This window comes from Triticum urartu, chromosome 5A (genome assembly GCF_056163025.1).
Source record: "Triticum urartu cultivar PI428250 chromosome 5A, HENAU_Tu73, whole genome shotgun sequence".
Taxonomy (NCBI): Eukaryota; Viridiplantae; Streptophyta; class Magnoliopsida; order Poales; family Poaceae; genus Triticum; species Triticum urartu.
In genome coordinates, this window is record NC_141877.1 from 378051300 (window position 1) to 378076129 (window position 24830).

Below are 24830 nucleotides of genomic sequence, written 5' to 3' on the forward strand. Positions count from 1 at the left end.
TCTCCAAGCTGACCTCCTTTCATTTGTCGGCTAAGAGACATTATGCATAGGTAAAAGCTCAGAAGGAAGGAACAAGTGGGTGAGAAAGGAATGAGATGGTTGCGCTTGGGGGTGGTAGATCAGAGGGTCAAGAGAGTAGGCAGATCCACGCAAGTTTTTAGCCGGCCGAAGCTAGGCGGTGACCTTTCTTATAATGGACAGTTTTTCCATTTCGGCAACTAAAATTTGAATTGCGTTAACAGATTCTGGAGAGGTCGAGGAGGGCGACACTAGTGAGGCGGGAGAAAGTCAACGAGGCCCTGACCAGGAGCTGCAAATGACATGGCAATGACGTTACAAGTGGAGGGGAGTCAAAGTTGACGGTTCAGATGATGGTGAAGGGGGGGTGCCAGTGCCGGAGAAGAAGAGTAGGCGGGGGTTTAGAGGGATAGTCGGGGCAGCAACATCACATCGATGAACGGTGCCCAAGGGAGGACGGGGTGGCGAGACGCAGGTGAGAGTGTCGCCGACGCATGAGGGCTGGCATCAAGGTTGTCGGAATCGCGATTTTGAATCGGATCGGAGCTCCGATGGTAGGATCGCAAATCGTAAAATCTTCACTATCAGGGTCGTAAAAGCGTAGATTTTATGAACTAAAATGGTAGAATCAGAGTGGTTTGTTTGGATTGTAAAGTCGTAAAATCGTATAACAGAATCACGATTCTGACAACCTTGGTTGGCATGTCGATCCAACAGTCTAGATTAAAGTGCTATAGGCCCGGGATGATGCCAATCCTCGAATAACCAGCTTACCGTGAGAATCTGTGACGTACCCAAGATTGCCGAATCTGTTGATCTGGCCTGGGGCGAAGTTCTCGATTTGGTCGAGGTGGCCAGCCGAGTCATTGACGAACGTGGCGCTACCGGAGAAGAACATCTGAACCAACGTGTAGATTACACCGTCGCCGATTGGAGATCCCATCAGACCTCTACGTTCACCAAGCGAGACTTGTATGGGCCACCACTATCGGAGATGATTTCGGCAGATCCGTCTGTAGGGAATCCCTGCGTGGTGACTAGGTCGGAGGAGAGACAACGAGGGGAGTTTACCCAGATTTAGGCTCTCCGATTGGGGTAAAAACCCTACTCTTGCTCTATGTATATTATGATTAAGGTGTACAAAATACATGTATAAACCAAGGAACTGTAATGTATTTATCGACTAGCTCGGCCCCGACTTATATAACATAGCCGGGTTCCTAGGATTACACAACTAGTCGCTATGTTGATGGAGGGGAGTCCTCCATGGCTCCGGTTTCCTTCTCTTGGACGACAAGGCCTCCAAGTCTTTTTCTTATGAGGACCGTGGGTCGGGCTGATGACCTAAGGCGAAACCGACCTAGGGGGGGCTCGGGCGGCCTACTTGGTCCGGCAACTGATAAGATGAGACACGATTGGATCGTAACACCATCATCGCAAAAGCATGTGAGCTCGGAACCATAATAACACATTCATTATTCTTCTACTCTTTGGGCCTAGATAGTTGATAGCTATTCACACCTATGTCTTAACATCAAAGTTCAAATCAACGTTTTATTTCTATCATAGAGAACCCCAATTTAACATTAAAAGTATAGTCATTGACCTTTGAAAAAATAAAATCAACCTGAAAGGAGTATGTAAATTTTTGCAATTGAACAGGTCATCAAGGAAAAGGAACACAGCTAAAAAAATGAAAAAGAAAAAGAAAAAGGAACAGAGGAGAAACAAAACACGGAGCAAGAAGAACCTTTCCAAGAAAAGTCAGAGCAAAGCATCTACGCGTGGAGGCGTGGAGCCCACGCACCTCCTTCCTCCGTTCCCCAATCCCCCTGGAGGCGCGCCGCATATCAGCGGCGACATTGGGCGGCGATGGCCTCGGTTAGGCCCCCTCTCCGCCGCCTCGCGCTGCTGCTTAACAGCCGCATCCGCGCCAACAACCGCTTCCTCGCCTCCGCCTCCACCTCCACCTCCTCCTACCCCACCGCCGCCGCAGCCGGCACCGCCACCACCGAGACGCCGGCGCCGGAGGAGCCGGAGGTCGTCAGCATGACGGATAACTGCGTCCGTGTAGGTGCCTCGCAACCTCTTTATTTCAGCAACTACAATCTGCTTTGCTGCTTCGAGGGGCAATTGTTCCATAAATTCGGGGATATATTTTAGGATCTTGTACGGATCGATATTCATTTTATAAGATTTAACTGTGGAGTTTGCCTATATTTTCCGTCAGTTGTATAATGACTCTGTAGAAATTTAGGGGTTTAAAATCCGAGGTTATCATTCTGGGAAGATCTCTTGAGTTCCTAACTTCTTATTTGGTATGAAGACTGCAGTGTTCTATGTATGTTTGGTAATACAGATCATATACTGTTGTTCGCTCACAAAATTGTTGTGCTATTATAAGGAAAATGTATCACTTACTCACCTCCAATACTTATTATGTTCTGTATTTAACTTCTTCAGTTAGTTTAGCACGTACAGTGTCTGATCATGTAATTTGTTTGCTGCAGAGACTCAAAGAGTTGCATACTAAAGAACCATCTGCTAAGGGCAACATGTTGCGCTTGAGCGTTGAAGCTGGTGGCTGTTCTGGATTCCAGTACACCTTCTCACTGGATAGCAAGGAAAATGCTGATGATAGGTTGGTGGTCATGCTTCAGATTGAGGTTTCACGATCTTTGTTTGCACCACCATTTTTAGTGGGACATGGAATCTCCGAAATGTTTCTGTGGAAACAATGGAGCATCAACGTTTACCACCATTGTCTGGTCAGGGTACAGTTGCATATCTCACATGTTGTCGATTTAACTGTAGGGTCTTCGAGAAGAATGGTGTTAAGTTGGTTGTCGACAATGTCTCATACGACTTCGTGAAAGGTTCAACAATCGATTATGTAGAGGAATTGATAAGCTCAGCATTTGTGGTTAGTTTTGAATGACTATTGCTCAATACCTGAACTCGGGCACTATTTTAGATTACCCAATTGTGACCCTACTGTTTTATGCTTAGGAATCTTCTCTGATTTCTGTTTGTACGATGTGCAGGTTTCAACCAATCCAAGTGCTGTTGGAGGCTGCAGCTGCAAGAGTTCCTTCATGGTTAAATAATTCGAACATTAGTAACTTTAAGAGGTAGCCTGACAGAACTTTGTGTTGCATTTTTCTTGAATTACTACAATACTTCGATACTTCCAAATAAGTCCCTGTTATTGCTACTATCTTAGGAATCTTATGTAACCTACTGCTTTACTAGAATATTTTTGTTATGTGGATGCATACCCATTGGTGGCTTGGGTCTAGCCTGCCGGATTCTGCACAGCCACCTTAATGCTTGGTGCCCAAGATACCTTAGACATAAATTCCGGTTCTGTTTCCAAGTTTGTTACGTGAGCTGGCTATAGAATGCCAGACAGATATTATGGTGGGAGGAGAAATCGATAAAGAAGAACCCCCCTCCTCTCTCTCCTACTCATGTTACCGTTAACCAACCCCAGTGGCATTGTTGCCTGCTGGGCAACACTTCGCTGGCCTTGAAGATCTTCTTGCAACGATGTTAGCATCATGGCAACAGGGTACCCCGGGCCCGCTGTAATGGGCCGAGCTCGGGGCCACAAAGATCCAGCAGTACACCATTGTCAAGTCACATCATTGACAACGTCAAGGCCTAGTAGAAAAAGCACTAAGGACCAGTACTCAGGACTCCCCCGAGCATGGTTCCCCGACCAGCTTGGGCAAGGCGTCGCCCCCAGCATGTTGATTTTAGCAATGGCAGCCAAACATAAGGAGTCAGGAGAAGTGCGTGGGGCCTGCCCCCGAGTAGAACCGTGCTCCTCGTGGGCCCTCTTGGGGGTCTACCTGATGGCAACACATTTAATGCAAGGCCTGCACAACTCTCTTAGAGTGCCAAGGCCCGATCGACACACTAAATCCAGGCCTACATATCTACGACGATCTACGCTTCGTAGATACTCATCATGAGTCTACAGTACGACGGTTCGTCTCCTCCCAAGGCGATAGCGCTTGACGCTTATCAGAGATGTGACAGGCGCCCCACCTTTTTGACGTTGGCACCACCACGGAGGCGTTCCTACGTCAGCCTTGTGCATTGCCCTATGGGCCCAATTGAGTTGTCGATGGCAGGATGGACGCATTTCTCGAGGAACCGACTCGGCTTGTCGTCCACTAAGCCACAGCCGTTTGATGGGCCCATTCGGGGCGTGCCATTTGTAACCCCAAAGGTTCAACGTATCAACTTAATTGTAAAGGCCATTGTGGTACCCCCATGCCTATATAAGGGGAGAATCGAGGCCATAGCAAATGATCGACTCTTGTTAGGTGATCTCTCTCTACAAACTTAACAGAAGACCAGAGCTAGGAGAAGAACAGAAGAACTATCCCGAGCACTAGAAGTGCCCCGAGCAGTAGCTTGTGACCACTCATATAAGCTGATCAAGAGCTAGAGCAGGACATAGGGTATTACATCTTGCGGTGGCCTGAACCTCCCGGGTAAGAAACAAACAAGGGGTCTAGCCTTAATCCTCGATATCGACGATCACAAGTCAACATATGGCACGCCAGGTAGGAGGCTAAGGCTTCAGTTTTCTTCGAACCAGTTGCCTCAGCCATGCCCTTGCACGAATCGTGGTTGCGACGACAGTGACATTGTTCGTCATCGGCGCGCGCGGATCCTCACGGCATTGATGACCACACTGGTGCAGCTGATGAGCTCCATTCGAGGGGCACTGCGCCGTCCGAGATATGGGCCTCCACCAGCACGCATTGGTCGACATGCTGCCGAGCGGTTTCCAAGGGAACAGTCCAGGAGGCCGTGCTGTGGACTGTCTGAGTTCCTCAACGCCCTCCTGTTCTGGTGGAGGATGAATTTCCCATGGGCCCTTGGCTTTGGGAGATTGCGGGGTTGGTGGACATCGCCCGCCGCCAGTCGACGGTTAGAAGCACCTGCGTCTGCCAAGTCCATCGCGAGGCAATGCAAAGAAGCATTGTTTTGCGTCCCATCTCACCATCACCGCTTTCATGCCTGCTGATGATCTCCATGGTGTCCTTGACCACAAGAGGAAGGCAAATGCCCCAAAGAAGGCACTAGGGAGTGATGTCCCGCATCCCTCTTTGACGAGCATGGCCTCACGAATGGGTGGGAGGTTCGAGCCCCCGTTGACAACTGACACCAAGCATGCCGCAAAGGACATCTTGGTGCACGCAACAGGTGACACTGTTGGGACGAGCGTACTACCCACCGTGACCGAGACAGCAGGCTCTCAGGAGTGAAAGACCGTGGCATGCATCTGTGGGGATGCTTCCACACCCACTTCACGCTGCCAGCTCAAGCTACTAGTGTGGGAAGTGAACGCAGTGCTCCCAAGCATCGGCGCTTCCTGACCACTCAAGTGGTCGGACACCCCGATCATGTTCAGCCACAAACACCACCCCAAGGTCTTGTCGGTGGTTTCCCCGACAAACATGCTGGTGGACAGAGGCGCGGGCCTCAACATCTTTCCCTCGATGTCTTCGATAAGATGCAAGTGCCCCTAGGGTGCCTGCGACCAATGAAGGCGTTTACAGTGCCGCTCGGGCAGGTGTCCTTGATGGTCGCCTTTGGTGCCAGAGACACCACCAGAAGGAAAGCATCATTTTCGACATCGCCAAACTCGACCTCCGTCAAGCGCCCGAGCACTAAGATTTCATCTGAGCCGAGGTGCATAGACTAAAAAAAGCTCAGTTCAAGGTGATCCACCCTGAGTGGCTCGCCAACCCCGTCGTTGTCCCGAAGGCTAATGACAAGCTAAGGATGTGCGTCGACTTCACTGACCTTAACAAAGCATGTCCCAAGGATTCCTCTACCCGGCATAGATCAGGTCGTGGATTCCACGGCGGGATGTGATCTCTTGTGCTTCCTGGATGGATATTCTGGTCATCACCAGATTCACATGGCTAAAGAGGATGAGGAAAAACAACATTCATCACCCCGGTTGGAATGTTCTGTTACATCTGCATGCCTTTTGGCTTGAAAAACACCGGGCCCCCATATCAACAGGCCATGCTCATCGCACTGGAGTGCCAGATAGGTCGCAACATCGACAACCTCTTCGTGAATACCAAAGATCAAGCTGCACTCCTCGGCAATCTTGCAGAAACCTTTGACAACCTCTGCTGCATGTGCATGAAGCTTAACCCCGAGAATTATGTTTTTGTGGTGCGTGCCTTCGAGGAAGCTCCTGGGCTTCCTCGTCTCGAGCAAGGGCATAGAAGCCATATCTGAGGAGATCAACACCATTAGCCAGATGCGCCCAGTCGCCCACCGACGCACCTCAAGGGCATGCCACGCCTCTCAGGCTGCATGGCAGCCTTGGGGAGATTCATCTCCAAGCTCGGGGAGCGAGGCCTCCCCTTATTCAAGCTCCTCAAGAAGTCGGGTCCATTCAAGTGGACCTTGGAGGCCGAACAAGCACTCCCAAGGCGTCAAGCAGTCCCTCACCTCTCCGCCGATCCTGGTGGCAACAAGACCCGAAGAGCCATTGCTGCTATATATATCATGGTCAATCCCCAAGTCGTGAGCATCGTCTTGGTGGCGAAACGGGAGGAAATGTCGGAGCCTGAGCTCAGGCCCGAACCCCCGGCCGCTCATGCGTCAAATCAAGCTGCTGGGTCCAAGCTCCCAGCACCTTCCGAGAAGATGGCTGACCCCGAGTTGGCAACTGAGCCCGAGCTCCCGCCCAGCCCCGAGCTGGCAGGCAAGCCCAGGCTCCCGTTTGGCCTCGAGCTGGTCGAGGAGCCTGGGCGGGCTCCCCCGATTCAAGGACGTCTCGTACAATGACCAATCTACTTAATCAATGAAGTCCTACGCGATGCCAAATCATGGTGCCCGCAGGTCCAGAAGCTACTCTATGCAGTCTTGGTCGCATGAAGGAAGCTGACACTACTTCCAAGCCCACAAGGTGTCCATCGTTAGTTCCTTTTTGCTTGATCGCATCCTTCACAATCATGAGGTCATTGGTCGCGGCATGAAGTTGTGAAGTGGGCGATCAAGCTTGGGGAGTTTGATCTCTGCTTGTCAGCTCCCACGCCATCAAGTCGCGCCCTAGTCGACTTTATCACAAAAAATGACACCGGTGCCCGAAGACAAGGAGGAGGTGTCCTTAACTCCCGAATCATCGGTCTTCCCGTACACTGGATGATGCACTTCGACGGATCCTTCAAGCTCCAGAGCCCGGGGGCTGGAGTGGTTCACCTCTCCGACGGACAAACAACTGCAGTACGTTGTGCAGCTCCTTTTCAAAGGTGCCACGAACAACATGAGCGGATACGAGGGGCTGCTCGCAGTCCTCCGTGCCTCAGCCTCCCTCGGAATTCGATGCCTACTCATCAAGGGTGACTCCCAACTCGTCATCAATCAAGTGTCGAAGGACCATCAATGCTTGGACCCACAAATGGCAGCATAACTGGCTCAGGTCAGGAAGTTGGAGCGGCACTTCGATGGCTTGCAGCTACAACACGTGCCGTGTCGGGACAACGAGCTCGCCGACCATTTATCGCAATTGGCCTCCCGTCGGGAGCCGGTCCCTGTCAGAACCTTTCAAGAAAGGCTCTCTCGACCATCACCAGGTGGCAGGGCCGAGGGCTTATGTCAGCATGACGGGGGATAGGTACCCCGGGCCTGCTGTAATGGGCCGAGCTTGGCTCCACAAAGATCCATCAGTGCACCATTGTCAAGTCGCATCATCGACAACGTCAAGGCCAAGGAGTAAAAGCACCAAGGACCGGTACTCTAGACTCCCCCCAGCATGGTTCCCCGACCAGCTTGGGCAAGGTGTCGCCCCCGGGAATGATGATTTCAGCAATGACAGCCGAACATAAGGAGCCAGGGGAAGTACGCGGGGCTGCCCCCGAGCACCTTCAACTCCCCCGAGCAGCAGCTTTGATCCTGGTGGGCCCTCCTGGGGGTCTACCGGCTGGCAAGGCATTTAATGTAAGGCCTGCGCAACTCTACTCTCTTAGAGTTGGAAGGGCCGACCGACGAATTAAATCCAGGCCTGCATTCCTACGGTGATCGACGCTTCGTAGATACGCATCATGAGTCTACAGTATGACGGTTTGTCTTGTCCCAAGACGGCACCTGACGCTTATCAGAGATGTGACAGGTGCCCCACCTTTTTGACTTTGGCACCACCACGGGTGATGTATCTACATTAGCCTTGTGCCACTGCCTTATGGGCCCCAGTGTGCTGTAGATGACAGGATGGATGCGTTTCTCGAGGAACCGACTTGGCCTGTCGTCCACTACGCCACAACCGGCTGGCGAGCCCGCATGGGGCGTGCAGTTTGTACCCCCGAAGGTTCAACGTATCAACTTAATTGTAAAGGCCATTGTGGTACCCCCCAGGCCTATATAAGGGACGACCGTGGCCAAATCAAAGGACCAGTTCTTGGTTAGGTGATCTCTCTGTACGAACTTAACAGAAGACCAAAGCTAGGAGAAGAACAGTAGAACTATCCCGAGCACTAGAGCTGCCCCTAGCAGTAGCTTCTAACCACTCATATAAGCTCATCAAGAGCTAGAGCAGGACGTAAGGTAATACACCTCGCGGTGGCCTGAACCTGGGTAAAAAAAAACGTGTCTTGACGTGAAGTTTACTGAAGTGTTTTAGCCCCTAGCTGAACAAAAAAGGGGTTTGCCCTTAATCCCCGCTATCGACGATCACGCGTCAACAAACGACTTCTCCCTAAGCTCCTGGGGGTCATTCGAACTTGGCATCAGAGACCATGATCTGTTCTGATGATGTTGAGTATTCTCTTCTAATTGTACTTCAAGTCCGGTTGCATTAGAATTATATACCTTAGCTCATTCTTTTTCAAGATACTGTGGTGTATTGAATGTTTTTGCAATACAACATTTTTGTATAATGAACTGATTACAGCTAGAACGGCAGCCATATGTTAGCTGAACACGGCTTCTTTGTGATTCGAGATACACTTGTACAAGATAACCTACATAGCAATGAATGAGATAACCTACGAATATACTCATACAGGTTAAAATTTTGTACAGTTCACTGGATACAAAAATTTCTACTTACAAACACCCAATTCAATATATGAACTTTAAGCTGTCCAGTTTTTTTTCTGATCTGGTATTCACGTGCCCATGTATGTTGTTATGGACAAAAGTTCCATGAAAGCCATAGGGCACTCTTTGTGGCAATGTTATTTTTGCAACAGGAGCTCCTTCAAATTTTTGGGTATCAATAATGTGCACCTGCAACATAAGGCATAAAGCTTCAAAATTGGACTTGTGTTTCATATGAAAATTGGGGTGTGTGTATGTAATGTGTTACAATGAAAACTTGCCTGTGACGTATTTGTTCTTTCATTATGTACAAAAGAAATTATCCATCCATCATCTTCATGTGAGCCACCAACTCTTTGAACAAATGATGCTCCAGAGCAGAACTCATCTTCACTAAGCCGATGAATTTCCATCTTTATTAGATCTTCTGCCGATGTCTGGTGTACAGCTTGAATTTGAGTGAGGAAATCTTGGTTAAATAGTAGCTGAACTGAGGCACGAAGCTGATTTATACATACCTCTGTATTCTCTCTCTCCTCAAGGCATAGTTTTGCAAAGCCCCCATACTTTGGAAGTACTGTAAGATATAACGAAAAACTGAGTCAAGCTGTGATACATAATACTGTAAACGCGGAAATAGAAGTAGGCACCCGGTGTACATGCTCGTAATATAGACAGTGTTGTTTGATTTTAGCAATACCTTTTTCACTACTGCCAGCAGATCTTGTTAAAGAATCCACTATTTGTGCGTAGCCATAACTATGACGCACGCCTGTGTAGTGGTTATTGATCATTGGGAATTCCAAGGAGCACTCGGTGCCAGTCAAATATTCCCCTGAAACAGTCTTCGTTCTCAGGTTTAATCTCCATTCAAACAAGCGAGAGAATAATTTCTCATTAATTCCTTGTTTCATGGCCTTGCCATCTTTTTTAAGCTCGGATCTTTCAGGGAGTATGTCTTGTTTGTTTAATCTTGGCCCTGGTATGACGGAGTCTGCCGAACGGAGGCCTTGAACAACAACCTAGGCCACCAGAAAAAGATGAAATTTGTAGTGCAGGTAGTTGCGAGCGACTTGAAGGGATGGAACACATATTTTTTCAATAAATTTCAGTATTTATTTACAAATATATGAAAAAAGCTAACAAGAGAATACTATGTACCTCATCACCTTCTTCGAAGCAGTTGATAAGATGGAACATGCAGAATGGTTCAACATCGAACCACATAACTGACTCTGCGTCACCATAGCGGGGCATAATCCCAATTCTTGCATAACCTTCCTTCTCAAATTCAATCAGCCTATGCAACGGGTAATATGTGATTTTGATTTTACAAAATAATATAGCTGCTTATTGTTGGATAAGTTTATATGAAGTACTTACTGACCGCCTGTAGTGAGTCTACCAATGTCAATTGTAAGTGGTATATCTATGATTATGTTGTACCTACATCAAGAGAAACAATATCTGTGAATTGCTATCATTGTTTACCATAAAGTACCTACTCTGAGATATTCTAGTATTACCAATCAAGTTAAAAATTCATAAATAGTATGCACTGTAATCAAGAAATTGCTGGGAGCAAATGGTATTTCTTAAATCCACATACTTCAGAGTAACTCCTATGTCGTGACAAAGTGTAGATCTGTTCAGCTTGAGGTCAACTTTATGTTTTAGTTTGGTTCCATCATCTGCAGTCAAATAAACTCGAGTTGTGGTTATAACTTGATTTCAACCTTGGCACATGAACATGGTGTAAAATTCTAAAAAAGTGCAACATATTATAAATTACCTGAGACAACACCAACAACTAGGAAAGGCTTCTTTGCATCTGAGCCAAAGATGACAAGTTCTCCTGATCCAGGAGCTACCTACAGTCATTTGAATGAAGTGCCTTAAATCAAACAGATGACTGAACAAGGATAACAACATGTGCATGTATTTGGGAACATCTTGTAATCATACTTATGTATGCAGTGTGGTCTTTTTTTTGCAGTTATTCATTATTATCTGCAACATATATGACCGTGTAAAATAGAGTACCTCCTCTTTTTTAACTATATATTTATATATTTGCCTCTGATAAACCCTGGACTTCTGTTATTTTTGCAGTTAAATAGCACATTGGTACGGACTACTCATCTTGCAAAACGCAGGGTTATATAAGCAAGGCATGTAACATAGATGATAGATAAATCCGATGTGGCTGCTTTTCATCCTTTTTCCAGATCAGATCTGGAGTAAGCTTCCATCATATGTGCCGCATCTCAGTTCTTTTCACACCTGGGTTGTATTGTTCACTTATTTTTTGAGCCAACAGATCGAGGACACGGATGTAACTGAAACAAGGATGTTAATTCTGTTCTCTGGCAGATGTATCAATAAAATTAAATAATCTTGTTCTCTCGCAGATGTATCAATAAAATTAAATAATCTTCTTCTCTCGCAGATGTATCGATATGTTATTCTTTATTGATTGATATTCAAGATCAAGTTACTATGTGACTGCAGTATTTGTACCTTCCATAGTACTACCTCTGTAACTAAATATAAGACGTTTTTGCAGTTCAAATTGAACTGCAAGAATGTCTTATATTTAGCTACAGAGGTAGTAGTAGTTCTGTTCTTGTGGTCTATACTTGCTTGATTTACTGTTCTTGTTATCCTTGGGGTTTATGAAGGATAGAGCTGCTGGTCACCCATACCTTTGGGTGAGCTGTGAAGGGCCGATCCCACTCCCCACCAATGTCCCAGGTATTGCCTGTTTCAAGATTTTGTATGCAGATTTCCTGGGGCTGATGGCTTTCTGCGACAGCGTACACCCTACCGGCATGTTCAAACACATTGGTGTTGGTGATGTTCTTGTTCACCTTGCCAAACCTCAGCTGCATTGCATGTTTACTCACACTTCAGGTTAGGATTTCTAGTAAACAACTTATATATAAAATTTGGATTTGCAAGTGTTAGTTACATAGTTGAGAATGTAGGCGACGATGATGGCTGCCGAGTCACCCTCGATAGCAGGGAGGAAGCATGGTTTCTGGCGGCCTTGTTCGATCTTCAATGTTTCGGATTGCACGTAGCGATTGTCGTAGGAGACTGACCAAGAAGAAGCTGAACCGGTCTTGGTGAAGTACAGGGCATGGAGCATGCCCTCGCCCTCAACCCATATCTCACTGGACTCCCCAAAGACGGAGACCGTCGAATGGAGGGCGCCAAAGAGAGGATTGGAACCTGTCATAATTTAGCCGACAGTTAGCTTCTTGTTTGCGATTCCTACTGCACTTACTTACACCACAGCAACCAGAAAAGATGCAGATGATCACCATTTCTGATGTATACACCCTCGGGGAAATCTTTGGGTATCTCTCCTTCAATCTGGAGTATCTCTACGGATCCACCGATCTCATCGACCGGTGCAAAGTTGCTCTGCAAACATGCCACAGGCAATGTTAATTTTGCGAGAAAGGAAGCACGGCTGAGCTTCTGGGTTGTCATTGCCAGAATTTTTACACTGGAAATTGCAATCGAGTTTCCTGGACTGGAGTACCTCAGATGGGAGCAGAGCTTGATGAGTAAACTTGAAGGTTGAGTCAACTATTGCATCCAGAAGCCTCTGCGGCGCATTCTTCAGCACCAGTGAGGCATCGTTGATCCTGGAAGAGAGCTGCCTTTGTAGCTCCTGGATCAAAGATTTCTGAGGCAAGAGGGCAGGAAGAACAGCATCAGACAGAAATTTCACAAGAAACAAACCGGTTTCTCCGACGACAGAAACCGGGAAACGTTCAGGAGATGGAGGGAGGGTCGACCTTTGGGTTGGAGGTTAGAGGCGAGGACGAAGTTCTTGCACTGAGAGAGAAAGCCGGCCTGTAGCAGGCACGGGACGGCCTCAAGGCATGTGGAGGAGAGGTAGTAGCTTTCAGCATTCTGAGTTTCTGATAGTGACAAAGCCTGATCCTCCTGCAATCATGAGGAGGACGATTGACCTCCGTTTATAGCAACTCCGATGGAGTTTCTCGCGGGATCAGACAACGGGCAGCAAACGCCGTGGGCATCTTGGAATATCCGACATGGCCACATCCGAGTTGGTGGTTGGGGTCGAGCGATTCGGACACGTGACGACACCGGTGATGACCGCCATTTTTGCGTGTATATAGAATCCCTGCACTGGCCTGGAGGCTTTCGTTGGCGCCAAAATATGCCGGCCAAACCAGAATCTGGTTTCCGGAAGGAGCACCAACGTGGACGAGATGCCACGACCACGAGGGTCTCGTGGGTTCCCCGAAGGAGCAGTAGTAACCTGGACGAGATGCCACGAGGATCTCGTGCCGTGCGATCTCCTGTTTGGAGTCCAATCAGTTCTTTGGCGGCTGATCAATGTAGATAGCACTAGAAAGAGTAGTCTAATCTTGTAGACGCACGCAGCGGAGCCTTGACTCTTGAGCCCTGCCGTATAATAATCTGCTGCATGCGCAGCGATGATGCTACTCCCTTCGTTCGAAATTACTTATCGTAGAAATGGATGTATCTAGATGTATTTTAGTTCTACATACATCCATATTCGAGACAAGTAATTCCGAACGGAGGGAGTAGATCGCTAATGGTGATTGGTGGATCAGGTTTGGCGCGCCCACCTTTCACATGGTGACGTCGCTAGGTACGGACTTTGGGGCTCAAATGGCATCGGCTCGTTTGAGATCCTCTTCGCGAAGCTGCATTGACGTTTTGTCTCCATCCTCTGTAGTACTGGGGTTTACGGATCGTGGGGTTTCTGAGCTGCTGTAAATCGTTAGCTCCTAGTAGTTGTTTTATCGCCCCCGTTCTTTGTAGCGTGCCTTTGCATTCTTCAAGATTTTGCTTCACAACTGTATTACAAAACTCAAGATATGGAGCTCACTACAGTTGGCGATGTTACTTAGAGCGAAGGCACAAGCAGCATCCAACTTAAAATTAACGACATCCAAGTAGATGTGACAAATGTCAGCTCTTTAGTTTTTGACCACGAGTGAGTTACACCGGTACCATCGGCGGCACGTTCCGTGATCGTAAACATGCTCACGGTGACCTGTGGCTGAGGTGTGTCACACCCAGATCGTCGCGCCGTATCACGTCCCTGCAAGTTAATAAGGCTCGAACAAAAGGGCGAAGTGAACAAAGTCTTGCACCAAGGTACAACAAACAAAAGAGCCATGAAAACGAAAATTACAGGGTCGGGACCGGAAATGCAATTCAGCTCCCGAAAGCACGTGCTCCTGCCTGTGTAAAATGATTTTTTGGAATGCCAAATTTTTTATGTGTTCTTTGTCACATTCAAATGCTACCTGAAATTTTTTTAGGCAAAAAGGTTAAGCATTTTGGCCTGTGCAAAAAACCAACCAACCAAACAAACAAATTGAACATCAATTGTTACCCCAAAATGTCACACCCAAATTAGTTTTTTCGTCAACGAAACACTGCTGCTCCGTTTCACATGAAAATTATCAAACATGCTTGCAACACTAATGCAAACATCTGTTTTTTTCTTCAGAATTTTATTTTTAACTATTTTTTATTTTACTATTCATCCCGGTGCAAATGCACCCAGGAGCCAAAACATCTTGCCCGGTCAGGACGGCCAACTAAAAATACTAAGATAGCCGCACACAAAGATGGGCCAAGAGGACCAACAGAGAAGCAGCTAGTGCTGGCGTTTTTTAGTATAGTATAAATGCAGACGTTCATACATACGCACATTCACCTGTATGAACACACGCACAAAGCCGGTGTCTATTGAAGGAGTGGATCGCCTTAAACTTGGTAAGCACCACTCCGGGCACTGACCCGTCTTTCCTCTTCCCCAGAGATAACCCTAGTTGAAAGAAGATGATGAATTTAAAAATATAATCAATGGGGTGGTTACGGATCACCTTTTTAATTGCAACTTTATCTGTCGCTATTCCTTGCTTCAATCCTCACGTAGCTTTAATATTCAAGAAACAATGAACATATAATAACACGAGGATTAGCTCTATGGTTGTCATCTTGAAAATATGCGCGATTGCGTGCGAACTGGTATCACTTTGCTTTGCTAGCACCACCGTTGCAAATCACTACAAGATCACCACCAGTAATATATGCTAACATGCAACGTCATATTTTATCACATGATTGTCATTGTACTTCATCTATGTTCGTTTTATGATAAAAATGGATCGTCGAAAGTTGAGCTTTCCACTAATGGACCATAGCGTGGTATTCCTAACATTTTTGAAATAGATATCTATCGCCATCTTTTTTGTGAAATACAGTGTGAATCATGGATGTTCACAATGTCAAAAAAAGGTCACACACATGCACACACACTCGTTCCTGCAATACTTATCATTGAAAGAACGAAACCCTTAAACTATGAAACAAATCCAGAAAAATGCGAACACACATACCTAGTCTAGGATTTAAAGACGGATGAGTAGGTTCCACCACAAGGAACACGCCAAACTGAGTTACACTTTGTTCGCTATGGTCATTTTTTTGTCTAACCCATGGGCCTACACCATGTGAGATTAGACCTAGTGTTATCCATGTAGTGTGTGGGATGATGTGAATGCCATGTGGGATCCGATGTGGCATGATCTATGACGAAAGCATTGTTGGAAAACGTAGTAGAAAAAAAAATGTCCTACGAATGGAACCCAAGAACATTATGAAGGTGCAAATGAGGATTAGATTGGATCTTTACTGACTAGAGTTGCAGCGAAGAGGAGTTGGTGAAGATCGTTGATGCAGATTCCCACGGTTAGGATTTACAACCTTCCTACCTTGAGAATTTCTCGATGTAGGTATCCACGTGTATGTAGTCGGCGATCCGACAACGCTTCACCATCTAGAACTTAGTGGCGTTGGATACCTAGAAGGGGTGGAGTAGCCTAATGCCATACAGAACAATTTTCCGGTGGAAAACAAGGTAGAGAGGGGGCAACCCTTGCGCCTGGAATTGTGCGAATAGAGAGTCTGCCCCCTCCACTATATATAGGCATAGGGGAGGGAGGAGACTTGGAGGAGCTGAAGGAAATATGCCCTAGAGGCAATAATAAAGTTGTTATTTATATTTTCTTATATCATGATAAATGCTTATTATTCATGCTAGAATTGTATTAACCGAAAACTTAGTACATGTGTGAATACATAGACAAACAGAATGTCACTAGTTTGCCTCTACTTAACTAGCTCGTTGAATCAATGATGGTTATGTTTCCTAACCATAGACATGAGTTGTCATTTGATTAACGGGATCACATCATTAGAGAATGATGTGATTGACTTGACCCATACGTTAGCTTAGCACGATGATCGTTTAGTTTGTTGATATTGCTTGCTCCATAACTTATACATGTTCCTATGACTATGAGATCATGCAACTCCCGAATACCGGAGGAACACTTTGTGTGCTACCAAACATCACAACGTAACTGGGTGATTATAAAGGTGCTCTAGAGGTGTCTCCGATGGTGTTTGTTGAGTTGCCATAGATCGAGATTAGGATTTGTCACTCCGATTGTCGGAGAGGTATCTCTGGGCCCTCTCGATAATGTACATCACTATAAGCCTTGCAAGCAATGTAGCTAATGAGTTAGTTACGGGATGTAGCATTACGGAACGAGTAAAGAGACTTGCCGGTAACGAGATTGAACTAGGTATTGAGATACCGACGATCGAATCTCGGGCAAGTAACATATCGATGACAAAGGGAACAACATATATCGTTATGCGGTTTGACCGATAAAGATCTTTGTAGAATATGTGGGAGCCAATATGAACATCTAGGTTCCGCTATTGGTTATTGACCAGAGACGTGTCTCGGTCATGTCTACATAGTTCTCGAACCCGTAGGGTCCGTACGCTTAACGTTCGGTGACGATCAGTATTATGAGTTTATGTGTTTTGATGTACCGAAGGTAGTTCGGAGTCCCGGATGTGATCACGGACATGACGAGGAGTCTCGAAATGGTCGAGACATAAATATTGATATATTGGACGGCTATATTCGGACACTGGAAGTGTTCCGGATGATTTCAGAGAAAACTGGAGTACCGGAGGGTTACCGGACCCCCCGGGAGAACTAATGGGCCACATGGGCCTTAGTGGCGAGAGAGAGGGCCGGCTAGGGCAGGCCGCGCGCTCCCTCCCCCTCTGGTCCGAATTGGACTAGGGAAGGGGGGGGGGCGCCCCCCTTTCCTTCTCCCCCTCCTCCTTCCTTTCCCCCTCCTAGTAGGAGTAGGAAAGGGGAGTCCTACTCCTACTAGGAGGAGGACTCATCCTCTCCTAGCGCGCCCTAAGGGCCGGCCGGCCTCCCCCCTTGCTCCTTTATATACGGGGGCAGGGGGCACCCTAGAACACACAAGTTGATTGTTTCCAGCCGTGTGCGGTGCCCCCCTCCACCATAATCCACCTCGGTCATATCGTAGCGGTGCTTAGGCGAAGCCCTATTCCGGTAGCATCATCATCACCATCATCACGCCGTCGTGCTGACGAAGCTCTCCCTCGACACTCTGCTGGATCGTGAGTTCGTGGGACGTCACTGAGCTGAACGTGTGCAGATCGCGGAGGTGTCGTACTTTCGGTACTAGGATCGGTCGATCGTGAAGACGTACGACTACATCAACCGCGTTGTCATAACGCTTCCGCTTACAGTCTACGAGGGTACGTGGAAAACACTCTCCCCTCTCGTTGCTATGCATCACCATGATCTTGCGTGTGCGTAGGATCTTTTTTGAAATCACTGTGTTCCCCAACAGTGGCATCCGAGCCAGGTTTATGCGTAGATGTTATATGCACGAGTAGAACACAAAGGAGTTGTGGGCGTGGGTATATACATATTGCTTGCCATCACTAGTTGATTCTTGATTTGGCGATATTGCTGGATGAAGCGGCCCAGACCGACATTACGCGTACGCTTACGCGAGACTGGTTCTACCGATGTGTTGGGGAATGTAGTAATTTCAAAAAAATTCCTACGCACACGCAAGATCATGGTGATGCATAGCAACGAGAGGGGAGAGTGTGATCTATGTACCCTTGTAGATCGACAACCGAAGCGTTTGGTTGATGTAGTCGTACGTCTCCACGGCTCGACCGATCAAGCACCGAAACTATAGCACCTCCGAGTTCTAGCACACGTTCAGCTCAATGACGATCCCCGGGCTCCGATCCAGCAAAGCGTCGGGGAGGAGTTCCATCAGCACGACGGCATGGTGACGATCTTGATGTTCTACCATCGCAGGGCTTCGCCTAAGCACCGCTACAATATGACCGAGGTGGAATATGGTGGAGGGGGCACCGCACACGCTAAGGAACGATCATGAAGATCTACTTGTGTGTCTAGAGGTGCCCTCCTGCCCCCGTATATAAAGGAGCAAGGGAGGAGGAGGCCGGCCCTAGGAGGGGGCGCGCCAAGTGTGGAGTCCTACTAGGACTCCCTAGTCCTAGTAGGATTCCACCTCCCATATGGAATAGGAAAAGAGGAAGGGAAAAGGAGAAGGAAGGAAGGGGGCGCCCCCCTTCCCTAGTCCAATTCGGACCAGACCAAGGGGAGGGGTGCGGCCACCCTTGAGGCCCTTTTTATTCTTTTCTGTATGGCCCAATAAGGCCCAATACGTATTCCCGTAACTCTCCGGTACTCCGAAAAAATACCCGATTCACTCGGAACCTTTCCGATGTCCGAATATAGTCGTCCAATATATCGATCTTTACATCTCGACCATTTCGAGACTCCTCGTCATGTCCCCGATCTCATCCGGGACTCCGAACTCCTTCAGTACATCAAAAATCATAAACTCATAATATAACTGTCATTGAAACCTTAAGCGTGCGGACCCTACGGGTTCGAGAACAATGTAGACATGACCGAGACACGTCTCCAGTCAATAGCCAATAGCGGAACCTGGATGCTCATATTGGCTCCCACATATTCTACGAAGATCTTTATCGGTCAGACCGCATAACAACATATGTTGTTCCCTTTGTCATCGGTATGTTACTTGCCCGAGATTCGATCGTCGGTATCTTAATACCTAGTTCAATCTCGTTACCGGCAAGTCTCTTTACTCGTTCCGTAATACATCATCTCACAACTAACTCATTAGTTGCAATGCTTGCAAGGCTTATGTGATGTGCATTACCGAGAGGGCCCAGAGATACCTCTCCGACAATCGGAGTGACAAATCCTAATCTCGAAATACGCCAACCCAACATGTACCTTTGGAGACACCTGTAGAGCTCCTTTATAATCACCCAGTTACGTTGTGACGTTTGGTAGCACACAAAGTGTTCCTCCGGCAAACGGGAGTTGCATAATCTCATAGTCATAGGAACATGTATAAGTCATGAAGAAAGCAATAGCAACATACTAAACGATCGGGTGCTAAGCTAATGGAATGGGTCATGTCAATCACATCATTCTCCTAATGATGTGATCCCGTTAATCAAATAACAACTCTTTTGTTTATGGGTAGGAAACATAACCATCTTCGATTAACGAGCTAGTCAAGTAGAGGCATACTAGTGACACTTTGTTTGTCTATGTATTCACACAAGTATTATGTTTCCGGTTAATACAATTCTAGCATGAATAATAAACATTTATCATGATATAAGGAAATAAATAATAACTTTATTATTGCCTCTAGGGCATATTTCCTTCAGTCTCCCACTTGCACTAGAGTCAATAATCTAGTTCACATTGCCATGTGATTCAACACTAATAGTTCACATCACCATGTGATTAACACCCATAGTTCACATTGTCATGTGACCTATACCCAAAGGGTTTACTAGAGTCAGTAATCTAGTTCACATTGTTTATGTGATTAACACCCAAAGAGTACTAAGGTGTGATCATGTTTTGCTTGTGAGATAATTTTAGTCAACGGATCTGTCACATACAGATCCGTAAGTATTTTGTGAATTCTATGTCTACAATGCTCTGAACGGAGCTACTCTAGCTAATTGCTCCCACTTTCAATATGTATCTAGATCGAGACTTAGAGTCATCCAGATCTGTGTCAAAACTTGCATCGACGTAACTTTTTACGATGAACCTTTTGTCACCTCCATAATTGAGAAATATTTCCTTATTCCACTAAGGATAATTTTGACCGCTGTCCAGTGATCTACTCTTAGATCACTATTGTACTCCCTTGCTTAACACGGTGTAGGGTATACAATAGATCTGGTACACAGCATGGCATACTTTATAGAGCCTATGGCTGAGGCATATGGAATGACTTTCATTCTATTTCTATCTTCTGCCGTGGTCGGGCTTTGAGTCTTACTCAATTTCACACCTTGCAACACAGCCAAGAACTCTTTCTTTGACTGTTCCATTTTGAACTACTTCAAAATCTTGTCAAGGTATGTACTCATTAAAAAAACTTATCAAGCATCTTAATCTATCTCTATAGATCTTGATGCTCAATATGTAAGCAACTTTACCGAGGTCTTTATTTTAAAAACTCCTTTCAAATATTCCTTTATGCTTTGCAGAATAATTCTACATTATTTCCGATCAACAATATGTTGTTCACATATACTTATCAGAAATGTTGTAGTGCTCCCACTCACTTTCTTGTAAATACATGCTTCACCATAAGTCTGTATAAAACTATATGCTTTGATCAACTTATCAAAGCGTATATTCCAACTCCGAGATGCTTGCACCAGTCCATAGATGGATCGTTGGAGCTTGCATATTTTGTTAACACCTTTAGGATTGACAAAACCTTTTGGTTGCATCATATACAACTCTTCTTTAAGAAATCCATTAAGGAATGCAGTTTTGTTTATCCATTTGCCAGATTTCATAAAATGCGGCAATTGCTAACATGATACGGACAGACTTAAGCATATATACGAGTGAGAAAATCTCATCTTAGTCAACACCTTGAACTTGTCGAAAACCTTTTTCGACAATTCTAGCTTTGTAGATAGTAACACTACTATCAGCGTCCGTCTTCCTCTTGAAGATCCATTTATTTTCTATGGCTTGCCGATCATCGGGCAAATCCATCAAAGTCCATACTTTGTTCTCATACATGGATCATATCTCAGATTTTATGGCCTCAAACCATTTCACGGAATCTGGGCTCATCATTGCTTCCTCATAGTTCGCAAGTTCGTCATGGTCTAGTAACATGACTTCCAGAACAGGATTTTCGTACCACTCTGGTGCGGATCTCACTCTGGTTTACCTACGAGATTCGGTAGTAACTTGATCTGAAGTTACATGATCATCATCATTAGCTTCCTCACTAATTGGTGTAGTAGTCACAGGAACAGATTTTTGTAATGAACTACTTTCCAATAAGGGAGCAGGTACAGTTACCTCATCAAGTTCTACTTTCCTCCCACTCACTTCTTTCGAGAGAAACTCCTTCTCTAGAAAAACTCTGAATTTAGCAACAAAAGTCTTGCCTTCGGATTTGTGATAGAAGGTGTACCCAACAGTCTCCTTTGGGTATCCTATGAAGACATACTTCTCCGATTTGGGTTTGAGCTTATCAGGTTGAAACTTTTTCACATAAGCATTGCAACCTCAAACTTTAAGAAACGACAGCTTAGGTTTCTTGCAAAACCATAGTTCATACGGTGTCGTTTCAACGGATTTAGATGGTGCCCTATTTAACGTGAATGCAGCTGTCTCTAATGCATAATCCCAAAACGATAGTGGTAGATTGGTAAGAGACATCATAGTTCGCACCATATCTAATAAAGTATGGTTATGACGTTCGGACACACCATTATGCTGTGGTGTTCCAGGTGGTGTGAGTAGTGAAACTATTTCACATTGTTTTTAACTGAAGGCCAAACTCGTAACTCAAATATTTTACTTCTGCGATCATATCGTAGAAACTTTTTATTTTTGTTACAATGATTCTCCACTTCACTCTGAAATTCTTTGAACTTTTCAAATGTTTCAGACTTGTGTTTCATCAAGTAGATATACCCATATCTGCTCAAATCATCTATGAAGGTCAGAAAATAACGATACCCGCCGTGAGCCTCAACACTCATCGGATCACATACATCAGTATGTATTATTTCCAATAAGTCAGTTGCTCGCTCATTGTTCCGGAGAACGGAGTCTTAGTCATCTTGCCCATAAGGCATGGTTCGCAAGCATCAAGTGATTCATAATCAAGTGATTCCAAAATCCCATCAGCATGGAGTTTCTTCACGTGCTTTACACCAATATGACCTAAACGGCAGTGCCACAAATAAGTTGCACTATCATTATTAACTTTGCATCTTTTGGTTTCAATATTATGATTATGTGTATCACTACGATCGAGATCCAACGAACTATTTTCATTGGGTGTGTAACCATATAAGGTTTTATTCATGTAAACAGAACAACACTTATTCTCTAACTTAAATGAATAACCGTATTGCAATAAACATGATCAAATCATATTCATGCTCAACGCAAACACCAAATAACACTTATTCAGGTTCAACACTAATCCCGAAAGTATAGGGAGTGTGCGATGATGATCATATCAATCTTGGAACTACTTCCAACACACATCGTCACTTCACCCTTAACTAGTTTCTGTTCATTCTGCAACTCCTGTTTCGAGTTACTACTCTTAGCAACTGAACCAGTATCAAATACCGAGGGGTTGCTACGAACACTAGTAAAATACACATTAATAATCTGTATATCAAATATACCTTTGTTCACTTTGCCATCCTTCTTATCTGCCAAATACTTGGGGCAGTTCCGCTTCCAGTGACCAGTCCCTTTGCAGTAGAAACACTTAGTCTCAGGCTTAGGACCAGACTTGGGCTTCTTCACTTGAGCAGCAACTTGCTTGCTGTTCTTCTTGAAGTTCCCCTTCTTCCCTCTTCCCTTTTCTTGAAACTAGTGGTCTTGTCTACCATCAACACTTGATGTTTTTCTCGATTTCTACCTTCGTCAATTTCCGCATTACGAAGAGCTTGGGAATCGTTTCCGTTATCCCTTGCATATCATAGTTCATCACGAAGTTCTACTAACTTGGTGATGGTGACTAGAGAATTCTGTCAATCACTATCTTATCTGGAAGATTAACTCCCACTTGATTCAAGCGATTGTAGTACTCAGACAATCTGGGCACATGCTCACTAGTTGAGCGATTCTCTTCCATCTTTTAGCTATAGAACTTGTTGGAGACTTCATATCTCTCAACTCGGGTATTTGCTTGAAATATTAACTTAAACTCCTGGAACATCTCATATGCTCCATGACGTTCAAAACGTCTTTGAAGTCCCGATTCTAAGCCATTAAGCATGGTGCACTAAACTATCAAGTAGTCATCATATTGAGCTAGCCAAACGTTCATAACGTCTGCATCTGCTCCTGCAATAGGTCCGTCACCTAGCGGTGCATCAAGGACATAATTCTTCTATGCAGCAATGAGGATAAACCTCAGATCACGGATCCAATCCGCATCATTGCTACTAACATCTTTCAACACAATTTTCTCTAGGAACATATCAAAATAAACACAGGGAAGCAACAACGCGAGCTATTGATCTACAACATAATTTGCAAAATACTACCAGGACTAAGTTCATGATAAATTTAAGTTCAATTAATCATATTACTTAAGAACTCCCACTTAGATAGACATCCCTCTAATCCTCTAAGTGATCACGTGATCCAAATCAACTAAACCATGTCCGATCATCACGTGAGATGGAGTAGTTTCATTGGTGAACATCACTATGTTGATCATATCTACTATATGATTCACGCTCGACCTTTCGGTCTCCGTGTTTCGAGGCCATATCTGTATATGCTTGGCTCGTCAAGTATAACCTGAGTATTCCGCGTGTGCAACTGTTTTGCACCCGTTGTATTTGAACGTAGAGCCTATCACACCCGATCATCACGTGGTGTCTCAGCACGAAGAACTTTCGCAACGGTGCATACTCAGGGAGAACACTTCTTGATAATTAGTGAGAGATCATCTTATAATGCTACCGTCAATCTAAGCAAGATAAGATGCATAAAAGATAAACATCACATGCAATCAATATAAGTGATATGATATGGCCATCATCATCTTGTGCTTGTGATCTCCATCTTCGAAGCACCGTCGTGATCACCATCGTCATCGGCGCGACACCTTGATCTCCATCGTAGCATCGTTGTCGTCTCGCCAATCTTATGCTTCCACGACTATCACTACCGCTTAGTGATAAAGTAAAGCATTACAGCGCGATTGCATTGCATACAATAAAGCGACAACCATATGACTCCTGCCAGTTGCCGATAACTCGGTTACAAAACATGATCATCTCATACAATAAAATTTAGCATCATGTCTTGGCCATATCACATCACAACATGCCCTGCAAAAACAAGTTAGACGTCCTCTACTTTGTTGTTGCAAGTTTTACGTGGCTGCTACGGGCTTAAGCAAGAACCAATCTTACCTACGCATCAAAACCACAACGATAGTTTGTCAAGTTGGTGCTGTTTTAACCTTCGCAAGGACCGGGCGTAGCCACACTCGGTTCAACTAAAGTTGGAGAAACTGTCACCCGCTAGCCACCTTTGTGCAAAGCACGTCGGGAGAACCGGTCTCGCGTAAGCGTATGCGTAATGTCGGTCCGGGCCGCTTCGTCCAACAATACCGCCGAACCAAAGTATGACATGCTGGTAAGCAGTATGACTTATATCGCCCACAACTCACTTGTGTTCTACTCGT

At 45.6% G+C, this 24830-nt stretch overlaps 2 protein-coding genes across 2 annotated transcripts; one reads left to right on the forward strand and one right to left on the reverse strand.

The window, feature by feature from the left end:
• Nucleotides 1-1775: 1775 nt before the first annotated feature.
• Nucleotides 1776-11543, forward strand: LOC125528518 (Iron-sulfur cluster biosynthesis family protein). The gene is made up of 5 exons (XM_048692972.2): nucleotides 1776-2088; nucleotides 2529-2659; nucleotides 2833-2941; nucleotides 3063-3149; nucleotides 11212-11543. Exons 1-4 carry the CDS (start codon nucleotides 1891-1893, stop codon nucleotides 3123-3125), a joined length of 501 nt encoding a protein of 166 aa, XP_048548929.1. The 5' UTR covers nucleotides 1776-1890; the 3' UTR covers nucleotides 3126-3149; nucleotides 11212-11543.
• On the reverse strand, nucleotides 9121-13515 carry LOC125528517 (carotenoid 9,10(9',10')-cleavage dioxygenase-like). The gene is made up of 13 exons (XM_048692971.2): nucleotides 12909-13515; nucleotides 12650-12796; nucleotides 12426-12528; nucleotides 12071-12333; nucleotides 11805-11984; nucleotides 10892-10970; nucleotides 10709-10790; nucleotides 10483-10545; nucleotides 10261-10399; nucleotides 9800-10121; nucleotides 9618-9676; nucleotides 9381-9536; nucleotides 9121-9288 (listed from the first exon to the last, which is right to left on the reverse strand). Exons 1-13 carry the CDS (start codon nucleotides 13023-13025, stop codon nucleotides 9121-9123), a joined length of 1878 nt encoding a protein of 625 aa, XP_048548928.1. The 5' UTR covers nucleotides 13026-13515.
• Between the last annotated feature and the right edge of the window lie 11315 nt (nucleotides 13516-24830).